General features: G+C 37.4%; 1 protein-coding gene and 1 long non-coding RNA gene across 6 annotated transcripts in view; one reads left to right on the top strand and one right to left on the bottom strand.

Moving 5' to 3' along the window:
* Cemip2 (cell migration inducing hyaluronidase 2) overlaps positions 1-18,991 on the bottom strand; it is a 74,898-nt gene that overhangs the window by 18,028 nt on the left and 37,879 nt on the right. For all 5 annotated transcript variants that reach the window (XM_046459419.2, XM_058584012.1, XM_046459418.2 and 2 more), the window contains 8 exons: positions 17,133-17,261; positions 14,106-14,194; positions 10,421-10,552; positions 9,017-9,052; positions 8,096-8,251; positions 5,791-5,968; positions 3,318-3,533; positions 50-258 (listed from right to left, as the gene is read on the bottom strand). In XM_046459419.2, coding sequence (XP_046315375.1) covers positions 50-258; positions 3,318-3,533; positions 5,791-5,968; positions 8,096-8,251; positions 9,017-9,052; positions 10,421-10,552; positions 14,106-14,194; positions 17,133-17,261 — 1,145 coding nt within the window. The remainder of the gene's footprint in view (positions 1-49; positions 259-3,317; positions 3,534-5,790; positions 5,969-8,095; positions 8,252-9,016; positions 9,053-10,420; positions 10,553-14,105; positions 14,195-17,132; positions 17,262-18,991) is intronic.
* LOC124102961 (uncharacterized) lies at positions 14,539-17,005 on the top strand. Its single transcript, XR_006855043.2, has 3 exons — positions 14,539-14,741; positions 16,452-16,534; positions 16,905-17,005. It is a non-coding gene; the product is annotated as an uncharacterized LOC124102961 (long non-coding RNA).

Here is an 18,991-nt window from a genome sequence, read left to right as displayed (position 1 = left end):
TAAGTCAGTACTTGCCCAACTGTTTGAAATGACAGTAATAGAAACATACTTGTTGAAGTTTACGAGGTATAGAAAAGTAGTCCGTGGTGCTGGCCCATTCCAATGGATGGTATAGCCCTTCTCCAGCATGATCACAGGCTGGTACTGCGGAAAGGCAGCCCTCTGGTTAATCCCCCGGAGTACCATGGGGTGGGATGGATACTCATCTCGTGTGATGGTCATACTAAGATTCTGTGTGTTCCATGTCTGTACATAGACCTTGAAAGAACAAATAAGAACTGAATGAAAGATGATGAAAATTGAAATAACTAAACAAATCTTTCTAGCACAAAGTCGAGTGTCTCTACGTTAAAAAGAGAGATTCTGTGATCTGTGCCAGACTACATGAGCAGTGGCCAACTACATCCTAAGCCACACTTAACAATGCAGCCTGCTTAAACTAGATGTGGTCAGAACAGACCCTGCGTTCTTGCTAGCCAAGATCTTCATCATCAGTTCCACCACTGCAGGCCAGCTTATTCATCAGAATATAAAACTCCTGTGGCTTATTCAGCCTGTCATGAAATCCCTCAATCTGAAGAACACATGGGCAAAAAAATTAGTAAACTAATGTGAAAACTGATACCCTCTACTCAAATCTAAGAGATTTTCCTCCAAACCAAGAGATGGAAAATTTATATATCTTGGGGCTTTGGCTTTCAATTTTCCATGACCTACATTAGCCCAAGAAGTCATTTTTCACCCATTCAAAAAAAAAAAAAAAAAAAAAAGAATTATAAAGTACTCTGCAGCAACTGGAAAAACATTAAGCTGAGACAAATTTGAAAATCTTGAATTTATTCCAGTGGCATTCGAGCCACTCTTCATGCCAAAACAGAACCTTCCACAAATGCATCTTCCAAAGGACAAACCTCAGAACAATTTCCTAAAACAAAGCAGTATCCAGTAACTAAATTCTCCAGAATTATTAAAACGTTTGGTGAATATTGATGCTTTATGAAGAATACTTCCATATTTTTTCTGCCATTTCTTACAATCTTGTCTATAATGACTTAATTACATATATGTTCTTTTGTTCATGTCTGACTACTTTAATACTCTTCTGTACTGACACCACTTAGAGACTTAAAAATAGATAGAAAACATACTTTTAATATTTCTGATTGTTTTCATTTAAATACCCATGTAATATAGACTTTAATATATATTATTTTCTTAAATCTTTTATTTATATTTGACATATATTTAATTTGGGGGAGGTGGGCAGGCAGACATGTACATCCCCCACCTCCTGCCCAAGGATGACTGGAGGTGGCAAAAGTGACCTTAATTCTCTGTTACCACCTTTCTTCCTGAGTGTCTTTATCCCTCACGTACGCAAGGAGCTCATATGCCATTTAAAAATGTTTACATACAGCTATAAAATAACTATTCTATGTTGGGATTCAGATGCTACTGTCTTTTGCCTACAAATGTTTGCTACATTATTTCTAAGCAAGAGCAAATGGTTACAGATGAGAACTTCCAGCCCAAATTACAAATTCTCAGGCGAGAACTCCTGACCTGCAGTTCTACCATTCCCAGAGTCTCCTGGGAGGTCCCTGATGACTTATTTTTTCCTGCATCTACAAGTACAAATGGAACTACTCTTCTGCTTTGTTAAGACAGAAAGATTAAGTTCCTACCTCAAATAATGTTAAAAACCCAAAGGGATAAATAATTTATGAGTAAATATTGAAATATAAATGAAAAAATACATAACATTTATTATTAAAATTAATTTATAAAAAAGTATGAGTTATCATAACCATGTACTTTATAAATTCATAATAATTTTCATCAGTGAGCATCTACCACTTTAAGAGAGCTGACAGATACCCACACGTGAATACACATGGTTGACAAAAAAAATTTAATGAAAACTGTAGCTATTAAAAGACTGAGGGCTTTTTATTTTTGGCTTTTGCTTTAGTTTTAATTCTAGAATGGCCATAGATTCCTAAGTACAGATGGGCAAACAATTTGAAGCAAAGGAAATTCTGATTAAGAATAAAATGAGAGAAAAAAAAAAAAGAAATCATATTTTCAAACCACATTCTTCTCAGTATTATACTGCAGTTAATTCTCCATTCTCTCCTTGTCCTATATTACTTTGTTTCTGTTTTTTTTTTTTTTTTCTTCATGGTAATGAGAAATGCCATAACACAGAAGCTAATAACACATTAAAATAAATGAGAAGCAGTGTTGAATCTTTAACACATTCAAGCCCTTTGTCCTTGTTGATAGATCAGAATCCAAAAATTGTTTTTTAAGTTTTTAAATGTAAAAGTCACATATTTTAACAGTCATGATTCAAAGTCAGAAGAGTGGTGAGCAATTCCACTATAAGACGCTCCAACTACAGAAGCTTGAGTGGTAGAAATACAGTAAGCTCTGGCTGCTCAGAGAAGGGACGGGCAGAGTCCACGAATGCACGCTTAACAGGCAAAGCAAGCAGAGGCTGGCGGTGGGGAAAGATCACAAAACTGGTCCCTTCACAGGAAGAGTCCAGACGACGGAATAAGAGCATCTTCCAAAAAAATGGAGGGGCAGGAGGGCTTCTTCCCGGCCTTGGGGGCTTTCAGAGCCCGAATTCCACTTAAAGGATCTTTGCTCTTCCTTTAATTTCCCTATGTTCTAATCATCCCCTTTCCTTTATTCTTTTATCTCCCCTGACAGTCTATTATTAAATCCTAACCTCTCATTGTCTAGAATAGAGTGGGGGCAAGGGGGGTCTGCTTCCTTCAAAATTCTGGGCTGTTGGTGCCTCCGTTCTATAATCTCTTCCATTCAAATCTCACTGTCAAAATTACCTTTGCAACTTAGAGCCCTGACTTTCCTGTGCCATTCCACACACTAAATGTTTTCCTTGTATTCACGTGTCTGTCATCAGGGTCACCTCCCAGAGAGGAACTTCCCACTTTAGTCAGATTCCCTAATTAAGTAAAGAAATATGTCCCTGAAAGCAAAGGATAAAACTTCCTCTAAGGGGACAGGGCTGGAACAGGGCGAGAAACCTAAGAGCCAAAACACAAGCGTTCTCTCCACAGCAATATTTCAAACCTATTTCAACAAGGGTGAATCATTTTGTCCCACTACAAATCACTTTTTCATTTGCTAAACTGAGGTGGCTTTCAGTAAAACTCACTCCCCCAACCCCTGAAAAAAATCACTCTTGGCAAAGCACCAATCACACCAAGAAGCTGAAGTGACCTCCTCACAGAGGCAGCGCTATGAGAAGCTTGAGGACTCAGCATCCAACTGCCTTCTGGGCCTACCTGGGCATAGGTCCCACTGCAAACCACTGCATTCCACTCAGTCACGTTGACACAGCTTGGATGGCGGATCAGGTAGTTGTCCATTCGTCCCACATAAGTATCCTTGTACCCTGTCACAGAGCCATCAATGTCATGGAATATGGAGTTCTTGTCCCCATCCAGCTCACAATCTTCAAACCAGGGCCCAGGTTTTCCAAAGAAGACATTCAGAGAGACCTGATGGCAGTGAAAACCAAGGACATCACAAAATAAGGGCTCCTGCCATCTTGGCATCAGTCTTCGATGACCCAAGTGCCTGCCCATCACACAACTGCTTTAAAGTGAAAACAGTTTGGAGTTAGGGTTCATTGTTGGTAACTATGGCACCCAGTCAATCAGAGTTTTCTACTTAATTAATAGCCTGCTTGGGGGAAAAATGTCTAAAGCCTTACAAAGGTCAATTGGCAAATATTGAATCTCATCTTTTTATTCCCTTTTTTCCCCCCACTGAAAACTATTAACCTGCTCTGACAAAACTAATTATGGTAAGGGAAACGAACAGAGTTGAGAGAAAAAGAACTATGAAGTTGTATATATAGAGAGTTGCCAAAAATTATAAATTCCACACATAAGACCTATGTATTTCCCTGCATGCAAATTATACCTCAATTAACTAAAGACCTATTAAAGTATATCTTTAGAGCTAGTTAATGTATTTCACCCCAAAAGCTTTAGCTACTTATTCATATGACCCTCCCCACCAAAAAATAAGTATAGTTCAAAACTGATATATCATGTAAGCCATAGATTAGTATATCTGGGTTACTACTGAACTCACTGAAATCTGCTGAAATGTGTAGACTGCTGTCTCTCTCTCCTCAACCTGACCATGCCCAGCTCAGTAATTTTTATATCGGGTGGTTAATTTAAAGCCTTTACTAAACATGTACAAGTGACCTGCAAAGCAGATTGAAGATGACAGTTTATAGCTGCTTCTTATTTGTGGAAAATTACTGATTTCCTCTAACATTTCTTTATTCTTACATCACCCAAGGATATTTATCATTTAGATAAAGCTACTCATTGGAAAACAGTGAAGTTTGTAGTCAAGTAGGTCCAGATTCTTAAGTTTTACAGTTTTCTTTTTCCTTTGTGCCTCCTATGGTTAAATTTGAGAAAAGCTCATAGTACATTTTCTACCTATTTATGCAGAACAAATTTTGCAAACTGTTTCTTTTAGAAACTATTCCCAGAGTATCACCACCACAGAAAACTCCAAGCAGGATGAACCTCTGAACTTAACCAACATGCATGCTCTTATGCTGTTATAATTTAACATTACGACTCTCACAATAAATGCAACATTTCAAAAACTGCTTTTCAATGTGACCACATCAGTGGTCACTGAACTCTATGCAAGGAGGACTATGGGGAAGTCCACATGGGAGTAAGCAAACAGCCAACCTTCACACAGGAGAGGTGCTCTAAGGTTCACCATAAAGGGATGGGGATGTAGCTCAATGGAAGAACACTTGACTAGCAAGGCCCAGGAGTCAATCCCTAGCACTGAAGAAGAAGAAGAAAAAAATCTTCCTACTTATTTTATATGGGAAAACATCTCTTAGTATGGCCCACCTCTTAACCTGGGGTCACGGCACCAAAAAGAAAATCAACCAATTAAGCCAAGAACCTAATTTTTGCCCCTACCTCAGTTCTATGCCCTAGCTGTTTTAGAAAACTAGATAGAGACTGATAAACCTATTTTGTGCTTTATTTTAAAGTGGTCAACCATAAAGTTTGTGACATGAGTGACAGAACTGAGAACTTTGAGCTATTCTCCAGTTTTGGCTTATGTCACCACCACCGTGGACCTGGCAAGATGGCGAAGTCCTGCGAGTCCATAATCAGACTGTCATGTGTATTACGGACAACAGGGAAATGGTGAAACTGCTAAGAAATTCACTTCTATGGGCTACTACACTGTAAACAATGGAAGTCTATCTTCTTTGCAATTTTTATAAAATCCACCCAACAGTTTATAACAGAACACGATGTTGATCACACTTCCCAGCATTCCTTTGTGTCCCCAATTTTTTATCTTCCAGTTACCCAGAAAAACAGCTCCATATAAGTAAAATACCAGATAGGTCCCAAATCCTCCTAGTGGAGATGGGGCTATAGTACTAGCTTATTATACTCAATTTCCCAAAATCATAAGTCCTCATGTTCCTGTGACATGCCCCCTATGTCATCACTTTAAGTCATTTACCTAATCAAGATTATCACTTGAATGTCAGAGATACCCCAAGTCACCTGGGACTTCTGTTCTTGCCTTGAACTCAGTGGGAAAGAGTGAATGGGATTAGGAGTTGCACGTATTCTTCTTCCCCAACATTAAGATTTAGTATAAACCCTTTGTGTTTTTGTCCTTCAGAATCTGTTATCCCTTCTTTTCCCACTAATATATGTGTAGGAACCTTAAGAATGTACTTACATGTGGACCAAACTTCACAAGGGAAATGTTATTTCTGGGGGTTATCTGCCAGGTATTCTTCATGAGGAAGCCAATTGCACTGCTGTACCTATCTGGAGTTGGCACATATTTTTTAAAAGTACTCCTGGTGAGATGAATGGGCCCGTCATAAATCTGAAAGCCTCTAATTGGGAATGTCCTGTTAAAATACAAGATTTTGTTTTATGCAGATAGGCCTGCCTCTTGACCAGCACTTATTTGTGTTATACAAACTGCTAAATATCCTGTAAGTGCTAAGCACAATTCCAGGGTACCAAAACAAGTCCCTCCTGGAATAAAATATATATATATATATATTGCAGTGGGAACGATAAACAAAAAAAAAACAAGTGAAAATTTCAGATACTGAGTGCAATAGAGACAAAAAGACATAAACACAATAGACTGAGGGAAGATAGGCTCCTTTTGGATAGAACAGAGGTCTCGTTATAGAAGTGACTTTGGATTCCTTGCATCAACTCAGTTAAGATGATTTATTGAGGGCTGGGGGTGAAGCTCATTTATGGAGCACTTGCCTAGAGTGCGTAAGGCTCTGGGTTAGATCCCCAGCACCAAAAAACCTCCTCTGAAGCCACTAAATGACAGTAAAAGGGTGAAATGATATAAATAAAAGTAAAAAGCTTAAGTCCTCAGGGCTTGCTATGTCAAAGGGCTGGCTAGATTGAGAACTTCTTTGTTTTCATATCCTTCCTTTCTCCTTAGCCTACTAATCATAAATCTTTAGCCAGAATTAATGTACAAATCCTATAATATTCTCAATTCCTTAGGTTTAATTTCCTATTGAATTCTTTAATCACACTGCAAAGATTTCTACAGTAACTAATTACAACTTGGCGATATGCTACAACAAAAGCATACACCCTAACAAGAAAACCCAGTATTCTGTGTGAAAACCTGTGCATCGTGCTATGTTTCTAAGCACATAACTCAAAATGGTTCTCCCTCATAGAAAATATTATAAATATCAGTACAACAAAAATAATCCATTCATCAATGTGAAATTTGTTTTGAAAATCTTCCTGGGCAAACAAAAACAAATTTGAAATCAAACTGGAGGACAATGTCCAATAAAAAAAAAATGAAATCAAATCACCCACCATGATACTGCAGCCCATTCCCCAACCAATGTGGCTCCTTTTTTTTTTTTTTTTTTTTCCATCTACACTATTAGGAGAGGCAGGTGCAGCCTAATTATGTTAGCTATTAAAAAAATTCATTAGGTTCTTTTCCCAGTGGCTTCCATGGGATTTCTACATACTATAGCATATCCTGATGCTCAATATTCCACAAAGACAAGCACCACCGGGGTACATCTTAGTGGCAGAGGATTAGTGTGACATGTGCAGGCCCTGGGCTCAATACCCAGCACCACCACAATAAAACAGAGTCTCAGGAAGCCAGGCACAAGGGCAGAGAAGCCAAACACAGGCCACCCTTTGCCAGAAACTAGTAAAGTTGAGAGTCTGTTTGCCCAATTCTCCTACCTCTGACCCAATATCCAGAGAGCGCACTCCTTTAAGGAGCTGATTCTTGATGAATATGGCATAAACTTACATTTGAGGTCTTTAGAACATGCTTTGAATTTTCTCTACCTGGTTTTCTCTCAAATAAAATAAGGACGACTCCAAACAGACTCACAGAACTGAAGTAGAGATTAATTAGTTAACAGTTTTCTAAAAGCTTTGAAGAATCTTTCTAGTGCTAAGTACTATTTTAATGGCTCTGATCATGCTGACAGAAAACAAGCCAAAAGTCTGCCCCTCCCCTAACACCTCAAACACTGTGAATTATACAGTCGTGGTGGGGTTTTGAGTCAATTTTGGCATCAACCATCTCCTATTTTCTAGGACTCGTTTTCAAGAGGTAATTTCCTTTTTCCAGTGGCTATTTCTGAAAACCAACATCACAAACCGAGGGAAAACTGACCTAATGTCATAGTTTATGGTTTGGCAACTTTTTATGTCTCAAGAAAGTAAAAAGAAAAATAAAGAAAAAACACCAGCTTACATAAGGTCTTATGTAAGAATTAAGAAACAAGGTAGACTTCCTTGTTATAAAATCAATGATAGAATCTATGAAATGACTAATAGTTAATGCATGAAATTTAATGAGGATAATACACACAATGATAATAACAGGAGCAACAGTAAGATAGGAAGTTACAGTAGGAACCAATCTATCCAGAATTATTACAGAAAATTTTTCAGTGTTACATTTTCCTTCTATTGCTTAAATTAAAAATCTCTATTACCAAAGCAATGTTTACCTATTCCGAGGTAATGTCCGAGGCTTCTGGTCTATTCCTCCAATGCCAAAGTACTTGTTCTGACCACCCTGAAAACCGTAATTCCTGCTCTCCCCAACAAAGAGGGATTCAGATACCTCCTGGCTGGAACCTTCATCACTTGGGAAGCTTCCATCGCTGTTAAAATGAAGACAGTCATCAGCTCCACTCCTTCAAAAAATTCAAGTTTACCTCACAAGAATGCAAACTATAACTTAAATAGCTTAAAAAAAAAACAAAAACTTCAAAGCCAATACCTTTTTCTATTATACTTTCAATTCAATGATTATCGAATCACCAGGAACTGACTTTAAACTGTGAAAATACCTCTTATAAATTATTAAGTGCCTTGCAATTTACACAGAAACAAAGGAAATTTAATTTAATAGCCACAACTGATTGGTCTCAAGCAACAGCACTGCAAATGAGATAATAACATGGGGACAACAATGATTACCATCCGGAGAAAAATATTAACACAAAAAGTTTAGTTCTTAATGCTAAATTAAAGCAGCTTCTAAAAGAAAAATATTTTTTTAACCTCCTATTTCTCTTTCTCTTTCAAAGCCTATTTTTTTTAAAAAAACTGCAGTCTAAATCTCAAATGCTTTCTTCTAAGCAAAAATTATGACTGGCTTGTTCCTCTGCGGAATTCCAGCCAGATTAACCTACTGCTTTGGTATGAATTCAATTAGTCAATAAAAATGTATTTTTGGCCCTCTAGTGGTACCAGAAAGAGGGTGCTAACTTTTTTTTTTTTTTTTTTAATGTTCATGAATAATAAAACATTCCTGTGCGTTATCTACTCTATTCTCCACCCGCCTCCCATCCCTGGAAAAAAATCTAGGGTAATTTTACCTGGCTTTATAATAATCAAGTAAGCATTTTTAAGCAATAACAAACCTGGCAAAGGTTAGTCCTATTCCATTATCTGCAAATCTGTAAGAGAACAGATGATGACAGAACACTTTAATTTACCGCATAAGAGAGAATTCTCTAATACATAATTGTGAAATCCAGGAAGTCCCCATGTTTACTCTCTCCAACCACACAGAAGCTGAAATGCACAGTGAAGCACAAACTGTAAAGTGGTGGCACCTGGTTCAAATCCTGGCTTTGCCAATTATTAGCTGTGTGACCTTGGGCAAGTTATTTGACCTCTTTCTCCCTTGATTTTCTCATCTATAAGCTGAAATAAATAATATAACCACCCTTAGAGAATTCTCTTTCTTCATGTACTGGGAATTGAACCCAGGGGCACTTAACCACCGAGCTACGTTCCTAGCTCTTTTTATGTTTTGTGATGGGGTCTTGCCAAGTTGCTTAGGGCCTTGCTAAATTGCTGAGGCTGGCTTTAAACTTGCCATTTTCTTGCCTCAGCTTCCGGAGCTGCTGGGATCACATTTAGGAGCCACCATGCCAGGCCTCAGAGAATCCTTGAAGCATTAAATATACTAAATAACTTCAAGTATTTGGAATAGGGTCTGACACACAGTAAGCAGCATGTGCAAGCTAAAATTATTATTTTTAGAATTATTGTTTGGAAATAATTAGATCATAGTATTCTTTTCAAAAATGTATAATATGTGTTGCCTAAGTCATTTCTACAGATTCAGTATAATATCAATTTTCTCCCCTTGGTGATAAAAGTCAGAAATGATGGTGAAATGCCAAGAAGCTAATGGTCAGTGCCAGAAAAAAAAAAAAAAATCAAAATCTTCTTTCCAGATGGTTGAACACCAAACCTTTAGCTCAACCTGCATTACCAAACCTTTAGCTCAACCTGCATCAGGCCTCTCTTTAAACAAGTAGAAAAAAAGAAGTGAGAAACTTCCTGCTTCAAGTCATGGTAAGAAATAAGTCAACAGACTCAGTAAGGTGGAATTATACAGCTTTGCTTTGAATGGCAATGGAGAAAAAAAAAAAAAAAATCAGAAAAACTTTCAGGACTTTCCAAGAAGGGGGAAAAAAAAATACAGGTAGTTTCAAATATGTAGTAGTGCTCTGACATAAACCACGTTAGTACATAAAGTTAGATCCTAAGCTTCTGTTCAATCTCATTGCAAAGCTCTCATGTCACCAGACAAGTTCAGTTCCAATAAAAGCACAAGAATGAGACGATTCCAAATATTTGCAGTCTGTTAACTCTAGCATACTTCTTTAGAGCTTGTCTTATTAATAAAAATAATAATAACAATGTGATTCCAGGAATCACCACCATACTTTCATCCTATTGGTTTTAAAAAAAAAACCTTAAAAACAAATATATACGTGTCATCAGATAATAACATGGTTGAGAATACCCACGCTGAATTCTGAACGATAATATCCCCTCCTCGCACCCATGCTCCATAATCATTGTTTTTAAAAGCAATAAGTCTGTCGATGACAGCAGCAACTCGTGGCTTTTCAGGGTCTGCATCCTGATGAGGTCGAAACCTGAGGGTTTAAACAGAGGGCAATTTTATAAAAAATAAATAAATAAAAAGGAATAAAAATTAGCTGTTTATAGTCATAAGCTGAAGTATCAAGAAGCAGGATTTAAATTTGGCCAAAACAAACATCTTAAGACACAATAATTCACATTTCAAATGTCAAAGAAAAAAAGTAACATTCATTTACATACAACTTCCCACAGAACTGCTTCTTAGCTTCTTATTTTTTTTTTAAGTCAGATTACAGAATGGACACTGCAGAACACTATAAACACAAAAATCATTTTCATTAAAAACAAATACACACACACCCACACACCCACATATACACTTAAACCAGGAAAATTAGCATGTTTTCACAGACTCTTAGGTTTCCTGTTACTGATGTAAACTAATCACATAAAGTAATCGTATATTTCAACATACATATATGTGAATTGAATTATTTGAATTGTGTACTTGTTAAATGTTTCAGATGTAGAAATAAAACTGGGTTTAGTAGTCTAAATCTAAAATAGATTGTATTTAATTGATTTACTTATAAAGCCTGAATTTTGCCTTTTCTCTTCCTTCTCTCTAAACCATTTGTGAGAACCTTAATGAAAAAGTCAAAGACTTGGTGTCAAAAACTAACCACTATAATGACTCAAACAAATAATCCCCTAAGTCTACTACTTCACAAAGTTAGGGGAAGAACTTTTAAAAAACAGACAGCTTTTCAAAAATCAGCTCAGCAGGTTGAGATTCTCAAACATACAGTCAGGAAATAGCTTTGGCATAATGCTACTGTCACACTGACTGGCATATAGTAGGTGCTCTCAAACTGCATGATGTGAGAAACAGCTCTGTAGAAAGAGAAGCAAGTACACATGCCCCTGGGCACACATGAGCTCAGCACTCCACTCCAAGCATCCACTCCAAGCCCATTGGCTGGAGAGCAAGCAAGGAAGATGGGCTGGAGGGCAGGCTCCTGCCAGATGAGCATGTGGGTCTTCATTCAAGGTGCAATGGGACCAATGGAAGCTTGGAATTGGGAGTGAGGTATCAGGTTTCAGCAGATTACAGGCTGCTATTTAGGAAATGAATGGCCTCCAAGGCCATTCTGGAGGCTGTATTTCAGGCAGATGCTGGAGGTTCAGACTAGGGTGGTAGCAGTGCAGACAGGGCATTCAATCCAATTATGTGACTCAGGGCCTTTACCCTAACTAGCTCTGACTTAAGTGGTAAAAAGTCTGACTCTGAGTCAACATGTACTCATCTGTCATCATACTTGCTGCAAATAGCTGTGCAGATATGACACAACATTAAGCAGATAGACGAGTTCTACAAAGGAAGCTGTCTTTACAAGGTAGAAACTATTCAAAAAAAAAAAAAAACTACCATAAAGAAACATCTGATTTTCTGCTCTAGCCATCTTACCTCTTCTAAACTCTCTATCCATATAATTCAGTCATTAACCACTTGCTTCAATATCCTTTATTTTAATCTTCTTTCCCCATGTGGTATATAGAAAATATGGCTAACTGTCCTGATTTTTCATCATCATCTATGTGATTCAGCACACTTCCAGCCTTAACTGTCCTCTGCTTTAACTGTACTGGGTGGTTCTAATGTTCTGTCATTTTTTAGATGGCATTTCTCAATTTCAAATCAAGTGCTTCCATGAGTTAAAATTTCCCATTTTTGGATTCTTGTAAGTTCACACACATCTTAAAGACAAGGAAAGGCTCATCTGATTAATTGTGAGTCAACTTCCTCTTTGATGAACTCAGTATCTTCTGTATCCCAAGAGCCTGGCATTTAATTTGTAGACTAGTCTACTACTCATTTATGTTTTAGCATTTTTCGTCATGTCTGGATTATATGAATACAGGTGGACACATTCTATACATTAGTCTCTGCAAAGTTAAACGTATGGAACACAGCTGCCAAATGTCTCATAACTCATCTTCTATACTAAGTTCATCCAAATGGAGTCCAGTTCCTTACCAATCTGTATAGCACTTACATACTGGTAAGAGAAATAATGGGATGCAGAAGAAAGATTATCATTTTCATAACACCATAAACAAATCTCTGATAAAAAATTTAAGCCATAATGAGTAGAATTTTATTGTCAAATCTAGTTAAAATATCAATGGATTCTTAAATATGTTTACTCATCTATTCACACTTGTATTTGTACATATATTAATTATATGTATATGTGTATATATACCACATATATATACACACACAGCAATATTATTTAAATTTATAAATGATTTTTGAAGGAAAGGCGCCAACTGTGCTGTATTTAAAGAGTTACCTGGAGGCACTAAGTTAGCAATGTACATATTACTAGTTCTACAAATTATACTAGTCCTACAAATTATAATAAACCCTTAAAAAGCAGGAGAGATCTTGTAACATAGATTTCTTCATTTGCTAATATTCTTTTGGTGGTTCATAATTTGTTCTCATCTTTATGCTCCTTTTTATTAATTTTATCTTCCCTATCTATCCATTTCATGTGTCGATTAACTATGAACTATACAGTATCTTGTGTTTTACTTAAATAGTGCCCATCATTTCTGGGCTTTCCGATGCTATCTGATCATAGCTCTAAAATATTACATTGCTCAAATTGACCTATGAGGCATCCTGATGAGTAATTTACAAATTACTTTCCCCAGTTTCTCCTGACCTCATGCCCTAGTGATATATCGCAAGGATTCTGCTTCACACGTAGATTCATTAACCAACAGTATGGTTCCTCCTTTATTCCCTTAAGAACAAATGGGCCTGGCATTCCTCTCTTAAATTTCTATTAAAAGAGCCCATTAAATCTAGCACCTGTTCAACTCCATAAACTGGTGAATCAACCTGAAGTATAGAAAAATAATATTTATACCATGTCTACCAAATATGACCGTAAGTTGCCATCTTTCCCAGAAAACTTTATGTCCATCTGAGACCCTTTATTTATTTTGGCTCACATACAGGTTGTAACAGAACTCTGCTGAAATGCTGATCCATATCCCAACCACATTCTGTGGTTATGTAGGAAACAACACAGAGCCCGGCTAGGATGTGGATCTGAGGCCACAAACAACTGAACCAGAATCAGCTTGATCATCAAATCAGGGATCTTTCCCTTTGAAATCGATTCAATGCAATGTTCCATTTTGACCACTAAACATAAACTCTATATGTTTTGGTTTTTCAGGATTAAAGTGAAACATCTTAGTTTAACTTGTTTTTCAATGAGTCACACTTTTCTCCAAATATGAGAACTTTTCAACATCTCTTTCTTCTTTCTCTTTCTGTAACTCGCTCTAACATCAATTTATCACAATGAAAAAGAAGAAAAGCACCAATTTGTTGGCATTTCCGTAAGATAAATGTCCACACTCAGGACCTGGGACAGCAGAGAAGTGTTTTTCCAAAACCCTCTGTAAACTTTCAAAATGTTATCCCAAATGTGTTGCCAGAGAAAAGAGCACAATGTGCTCCACTCAGAAAGTTCTGCTTTGGCAAGATAAGGCTTGAGTGTGAGTTAAAAGAGCCAGCTCTACCTTGCACTGTTATCCAAACAGAGGTATTCCCTCGGGTCAGCGGCACTGGAGTTGGTTGTTTTGACACCCTTGTCAATAAATAAGCCAGCCTGAAATACATAATAATAGACTAAAATAAATATGCATCCCAAGTTACACCTACATATATTACGAGTCATGTAAATAAGTTCTAGTTTATCACTTCTACCCAGAATGCATGTGGGGGGAATGGGATAAACAGCAGAGCAAAGGCATGAAAAACAATGACATTCCTGGATATTTTTATGATTTTACTCATTCAATCATTCAACAAATATTTACTTAGTGCCTACTCTGCGGGAGGCACCAAGCGTTATACATTAGCTAACAAGTAAAATATGACGTGCAATTACTGAAGCAGAAACTATCAGGATGACCTGAAATTAAGTAAATAATTACAATCCAACACAAGAAGCTTATGGCAAAAAATAAAACAGAGGAAGACTGAGAAAGGCAGAAGAGAAAGGCTCCTAGATGCGGCCTTTTTCATGGGTGGGTCACCACTGAGGGAATGTTTCCTCCTTAACAGAAATGACCGCGTAAAGCTGAAACCTTCAGGATGGGAAAGAACAACCATGCGTGGCAGGGGAAGGCGGGGAGCAGCTGAAGATCCTAGAGGTAAAAACTCAGGGCATAGTTTGTACAAAAGTCTCAAGATGAGAGAAAGCATGGAACAGTTGAGGGGAGGGGGGGGGTGGAATTCTGGATGGACTGATCAGGGGCTGGGGTTGTGGCTCAGTGGCAGAGTACTTGCCTCACACATATGAGGCACTGGGTTCGATCCTCAGCCCCACATAAAAGTAAATAAATAAAATAAAGGTATTGTGTCCATCCACAATTAAAGAAATATTTTAAAGTATATACACAACAGATCATACAAAGGTGATATGCTGCAGGAATCAAGAATTCAAAAACTATCGCAACCAAGGATAGCTTAAGAAACAAAACAAGCAGTGTAGCTGCAAGATGAAAAGGAGGAAAAGAGAGAGACAAGAAATGAAGTAGAAGATGACTTCAGTCCTCCAGAAGAGAAATAAAGATGACCTAGACTCGTGGCAGGAGGAACAGGAAATCAGACAGACTTGAGAACTCGTTTATTAGGTAGAACAGGGTTGATTTAGTAGTTGATAAGATGTCTGGATGGAAGGAAAGGAAGCCAGAGTGGCTCATGTTTTTTGGTTTGGGCAACAAGGAGACTAGTGGTTTCGCTCCGTGAAACAGACATTCAGGAATAAGTTAGGGCCTAGAAATAAGGATTTTAATTTTGAACATTTTTTTTAACATGTCCATGAGACACTGAAATGGACCTCAGCAGGCAGGAACATAAACATGGCCAACTTGGACTAGATAGAGATTCGAGAGGCATCAGCAACCAAAGTCATAGGGGTTGGTGTGTGTGTTTCAATGATGGCAGGTTTCTTTTCGTGGACTCCAAGGGTTCGGTTGCCTTTAGCTATAAGTATTATCCACTAACATAGTCCCAAATTAACAAACTAAAACCTAATTATCTACTCATATTATTTACATTTACTATTACTATAATTAACAAGAGATTACTACCTCATGGCATATGACATTAACAATTTAATTAGAATCAGGTGGTTTATGTACCATTTACAGTTATTAAAAATTGAGGATTTTCACTTTGAGATGTTACTTTCAAAAATTATTAGGCATTAACTCACAAAAATCATAGCAAAGCTACCTCCTCTCCAAAGTATTCACCAAGTGATTCTAAGCTCTTCAAATCTTAACCTATGTTTTTAAAGAATCTGAGTATCATTCACAGAAAGAATTTATTGAACCAGGCGCAGTGGTACACACCTGAGTGACTCAGGAGGTTGAAGCATGAGGATTGCCACGTTTGAAGCCATCCCCAGCAACTTAGTGAGGCCCTATCTCAAAATAAAAAATAAAAAGGGCTGGGGATGTATGCTAACACCTCTGTGTTCAATCCCCAGTACCAAAAAGTTTATTGAACTTTGATATGAGTCACATGGAAGTAAAGGATTTAGTCATTTATATATATGAAATTATTTAAATACTTTTCAAACACAAAAAGAAACAAATGCATTGATCTACAGGGCACTGGGGAAGGGGGCAGTGCTAAACAGCAAGGAAACTGAAGCTTCTGAATCACCTGTAGGTTACTTGATCTGCAGCATTGTAAAGTAGGTCAAATATTCTTAAACAATATTTCACTATTTATATAATCAGTATTAAATGCCCAAGAGAATGTTTGACCAGACCTGTGATGGACAGAAGGAAGTATGCAAGCTTCCTAATCCCCATAAGTACTTCATCCAATGTGCACATTCCAACCCATAGATGTTGAAGATTAGAAAGAAGGTGAAAGAGAAGGAGGGAAAGGAGAAGACGATGAAGACACAGGGATCAAGTCCATGGCATAAGTAAACAAACTGTGTGTGGGTGTGTGTGTGTGTTGTGCGTGTGTGTGTGTGTGTTGTGCACACCTGTGTATGTACAAACAGAGTGCTGAGAGTGGAAAGGTTAAATGTCTTTTTGATCCCAAATTACTTTCTCCAATGACAAGTTTTACCCAAAACTGACATTTTCTTTGTAATCTCTCTGATTTGAAGATGTCTCCCAAGACACAGGTGTTGGAAACTTAAATCTCATTGCAACAGTGCTGGGAGGTGGGGCCCAGGGGTATGGGCTAGGTCAGGAGGCTCAAAAATTGACTCATACTCATAAAAGAGCTTGAGGATGTGAATTCAAACTCTTGCTCCTCTTCACCCTCTCTTGGCCTTTGTACCACAGATAATGAAGCAAGAAGGCACTCATCAGATACAGAACCCCTCCATCTTGGATTTCCCAGCCACCAGAGCCATGAGCCAAATAAATATGTGTTCATTATAAATTACCCAGTTGGTGCTATATTGTTACATTCTGTTACAGCAGCACAAGAAGGATTAAAACATAATCACAAGAGTTCATCCTTTTACCCTGTAAATCATATGTACTGATAGTTAAAATTTAAGAACCTACCTTAAAACTTGAATGGACCCTGTTGTTATAAAATATACCCAGTGGAGTGAGTTCTGGTTTCTCTAAGAACTGCAATCCACTGGACTCCCCAGTAGGTTCTTTGTGGAATAAATACCATATTCCAGCATCCTATAAATGAAAGAGCATGATCATTAAAGCCTTATATTATAAAGACACTCTATGAATCACCCTCATACCTTAACTGCTTTGCCAGCAACATTAAATCTTTGTAACACAAATTTTTCATTGTTTTTGGTCCAGAATTGACTACAAAAAGCTGTGCACACATCTAGCAGCCTCAAAGCATTATATGAGGCATATTTTTAAATCAAATTTAAAGAAATAATTGACTGATGCTAAAATTTCCTTTCAAAACAACTTTCTCTTATTATCTACTTTACAACATTATGCAGATTTAGAATCAAATAAGCCTTCCATGTGACCAGGACAGCACAGCCTTTAAGCAATGTGGTTTTGTTCTGTTTACCTCCAAACCTGATCAATAGATGAGTCATGCCTATTAAACAACTGTCCACTAGCATGTAGAGCTCACTGACTTCTTTCAAATAACTCCAATGCCCTTCCTGTCCTGAGGCAAATTCGTGCCAAAGGAAAAATAAAAACCACCACATGCATGAATCGGGATGCTGTCTCCGTCTGGAGCCTGTCTGTTCAATTTCAACATTGCTGCCCATAACAGGAGAACAGTTTAAAAATTTTTGACAAAATGAGACATGAAAATGGAAAATAATGTTCTTAATGCCTGTAAAAATTTTTTATATTATGATTGAAAATTGGCCCAATGTGAAGGACAAAACTTCACATTTTGGAACGTTGATTAAACAGGTTGTTCAAACATAAACATACAGTATACAAGGATTAATATTAATTCAAATTCAGTACACATTTGCTTAATGTACACTACGTGCCAGGTGTACAAAAAAAGACTATTCTCAAATAATTCAGTCTTATGAGAAATACAGAAATAACTAAAATATATGTAGTAAGTACTATATTAGTTGCCAAATCCTCTAGGAACATAAAGGAGAGATGAATTATAGAAAGCATATGTACAAAATGAATGTAATATTTAACTTGTTTCCACGATAAACGTTTACAAATGGGTTTTAATAAAATAAACTACTCTGAAAAAAATGTTTGTCTCTTCAACTCTTTTGGAAACAAAACAGACAACTCAACAGCAGACTCGAAGTGCTGGCGAGAAGTCCAGTAACATACCCCTATGAGCTGAGGACCAAGTGGACCCTCCCAGAATGCAATGGGGTTGAAGGGTAGCATCTGTTTGCTGTTAAACTCTGTGGTGTCAAAACAGGTACAGGAAGCATTGTAAAAGGCAATGGAAAGATACAATGAAGAAACAGTTTGGTTTCCTTTGGGTGGAAAACTCTGCCAAACACTAGTTTTACTGGAGAAGACTTTTTTTTAGAAAGAAAGAAATCCACGAAATGAAACAGAACATACACAGGATGCTTTCATTATTCTTATCGGGGCCCTGGAAGGGCATCTGGTAATCTCACCTCACATTTTCATGGAGGAATTGAAAATTGCTTCATTCTTCAACCCTTGACTTCTGGAAAGAGCTAAAAGAAGCTCTGCTCTGGCTGCTGCCGTGCAAGGCAGCATAGATCAGAAGATGGTGCCCGGCAAGGCTGCAACCTACTCTGAGAGTGTCCAATTAGACACTCTCGGCACACACCTCGCACAAGCTCAACAAATATTTGATGGAAAAATGAATGAATAAAAGCCTGAAATGATCAAATGCCCATGTCTTTGCCCTGTCAAATAAAAATCTTCAAATGACAGGGACCTCCAGTCTACGTTTTATGCTTTAAAGAAAA

This window comes from Marmota monax, unplaced genomic scaffold (assembly GCF_021218885.2).
Source record: "Marmota monax isolate L192 unplaced genomic scaffold, Marmota_monax_Labrador192_F-V1.1 WCK01_AAM20220418_F8-fsc00059, whole genome shotgun sequence".
Taxonomy (NCBI): Eukaryota; Metazoa; Chordata; class Mammalia; order Rodentia; family Sciuridae; genus Marmota; species Marmota monax.
This window is presented reverse-complemented; position numbering and strand designations above follow the sequence as displayed.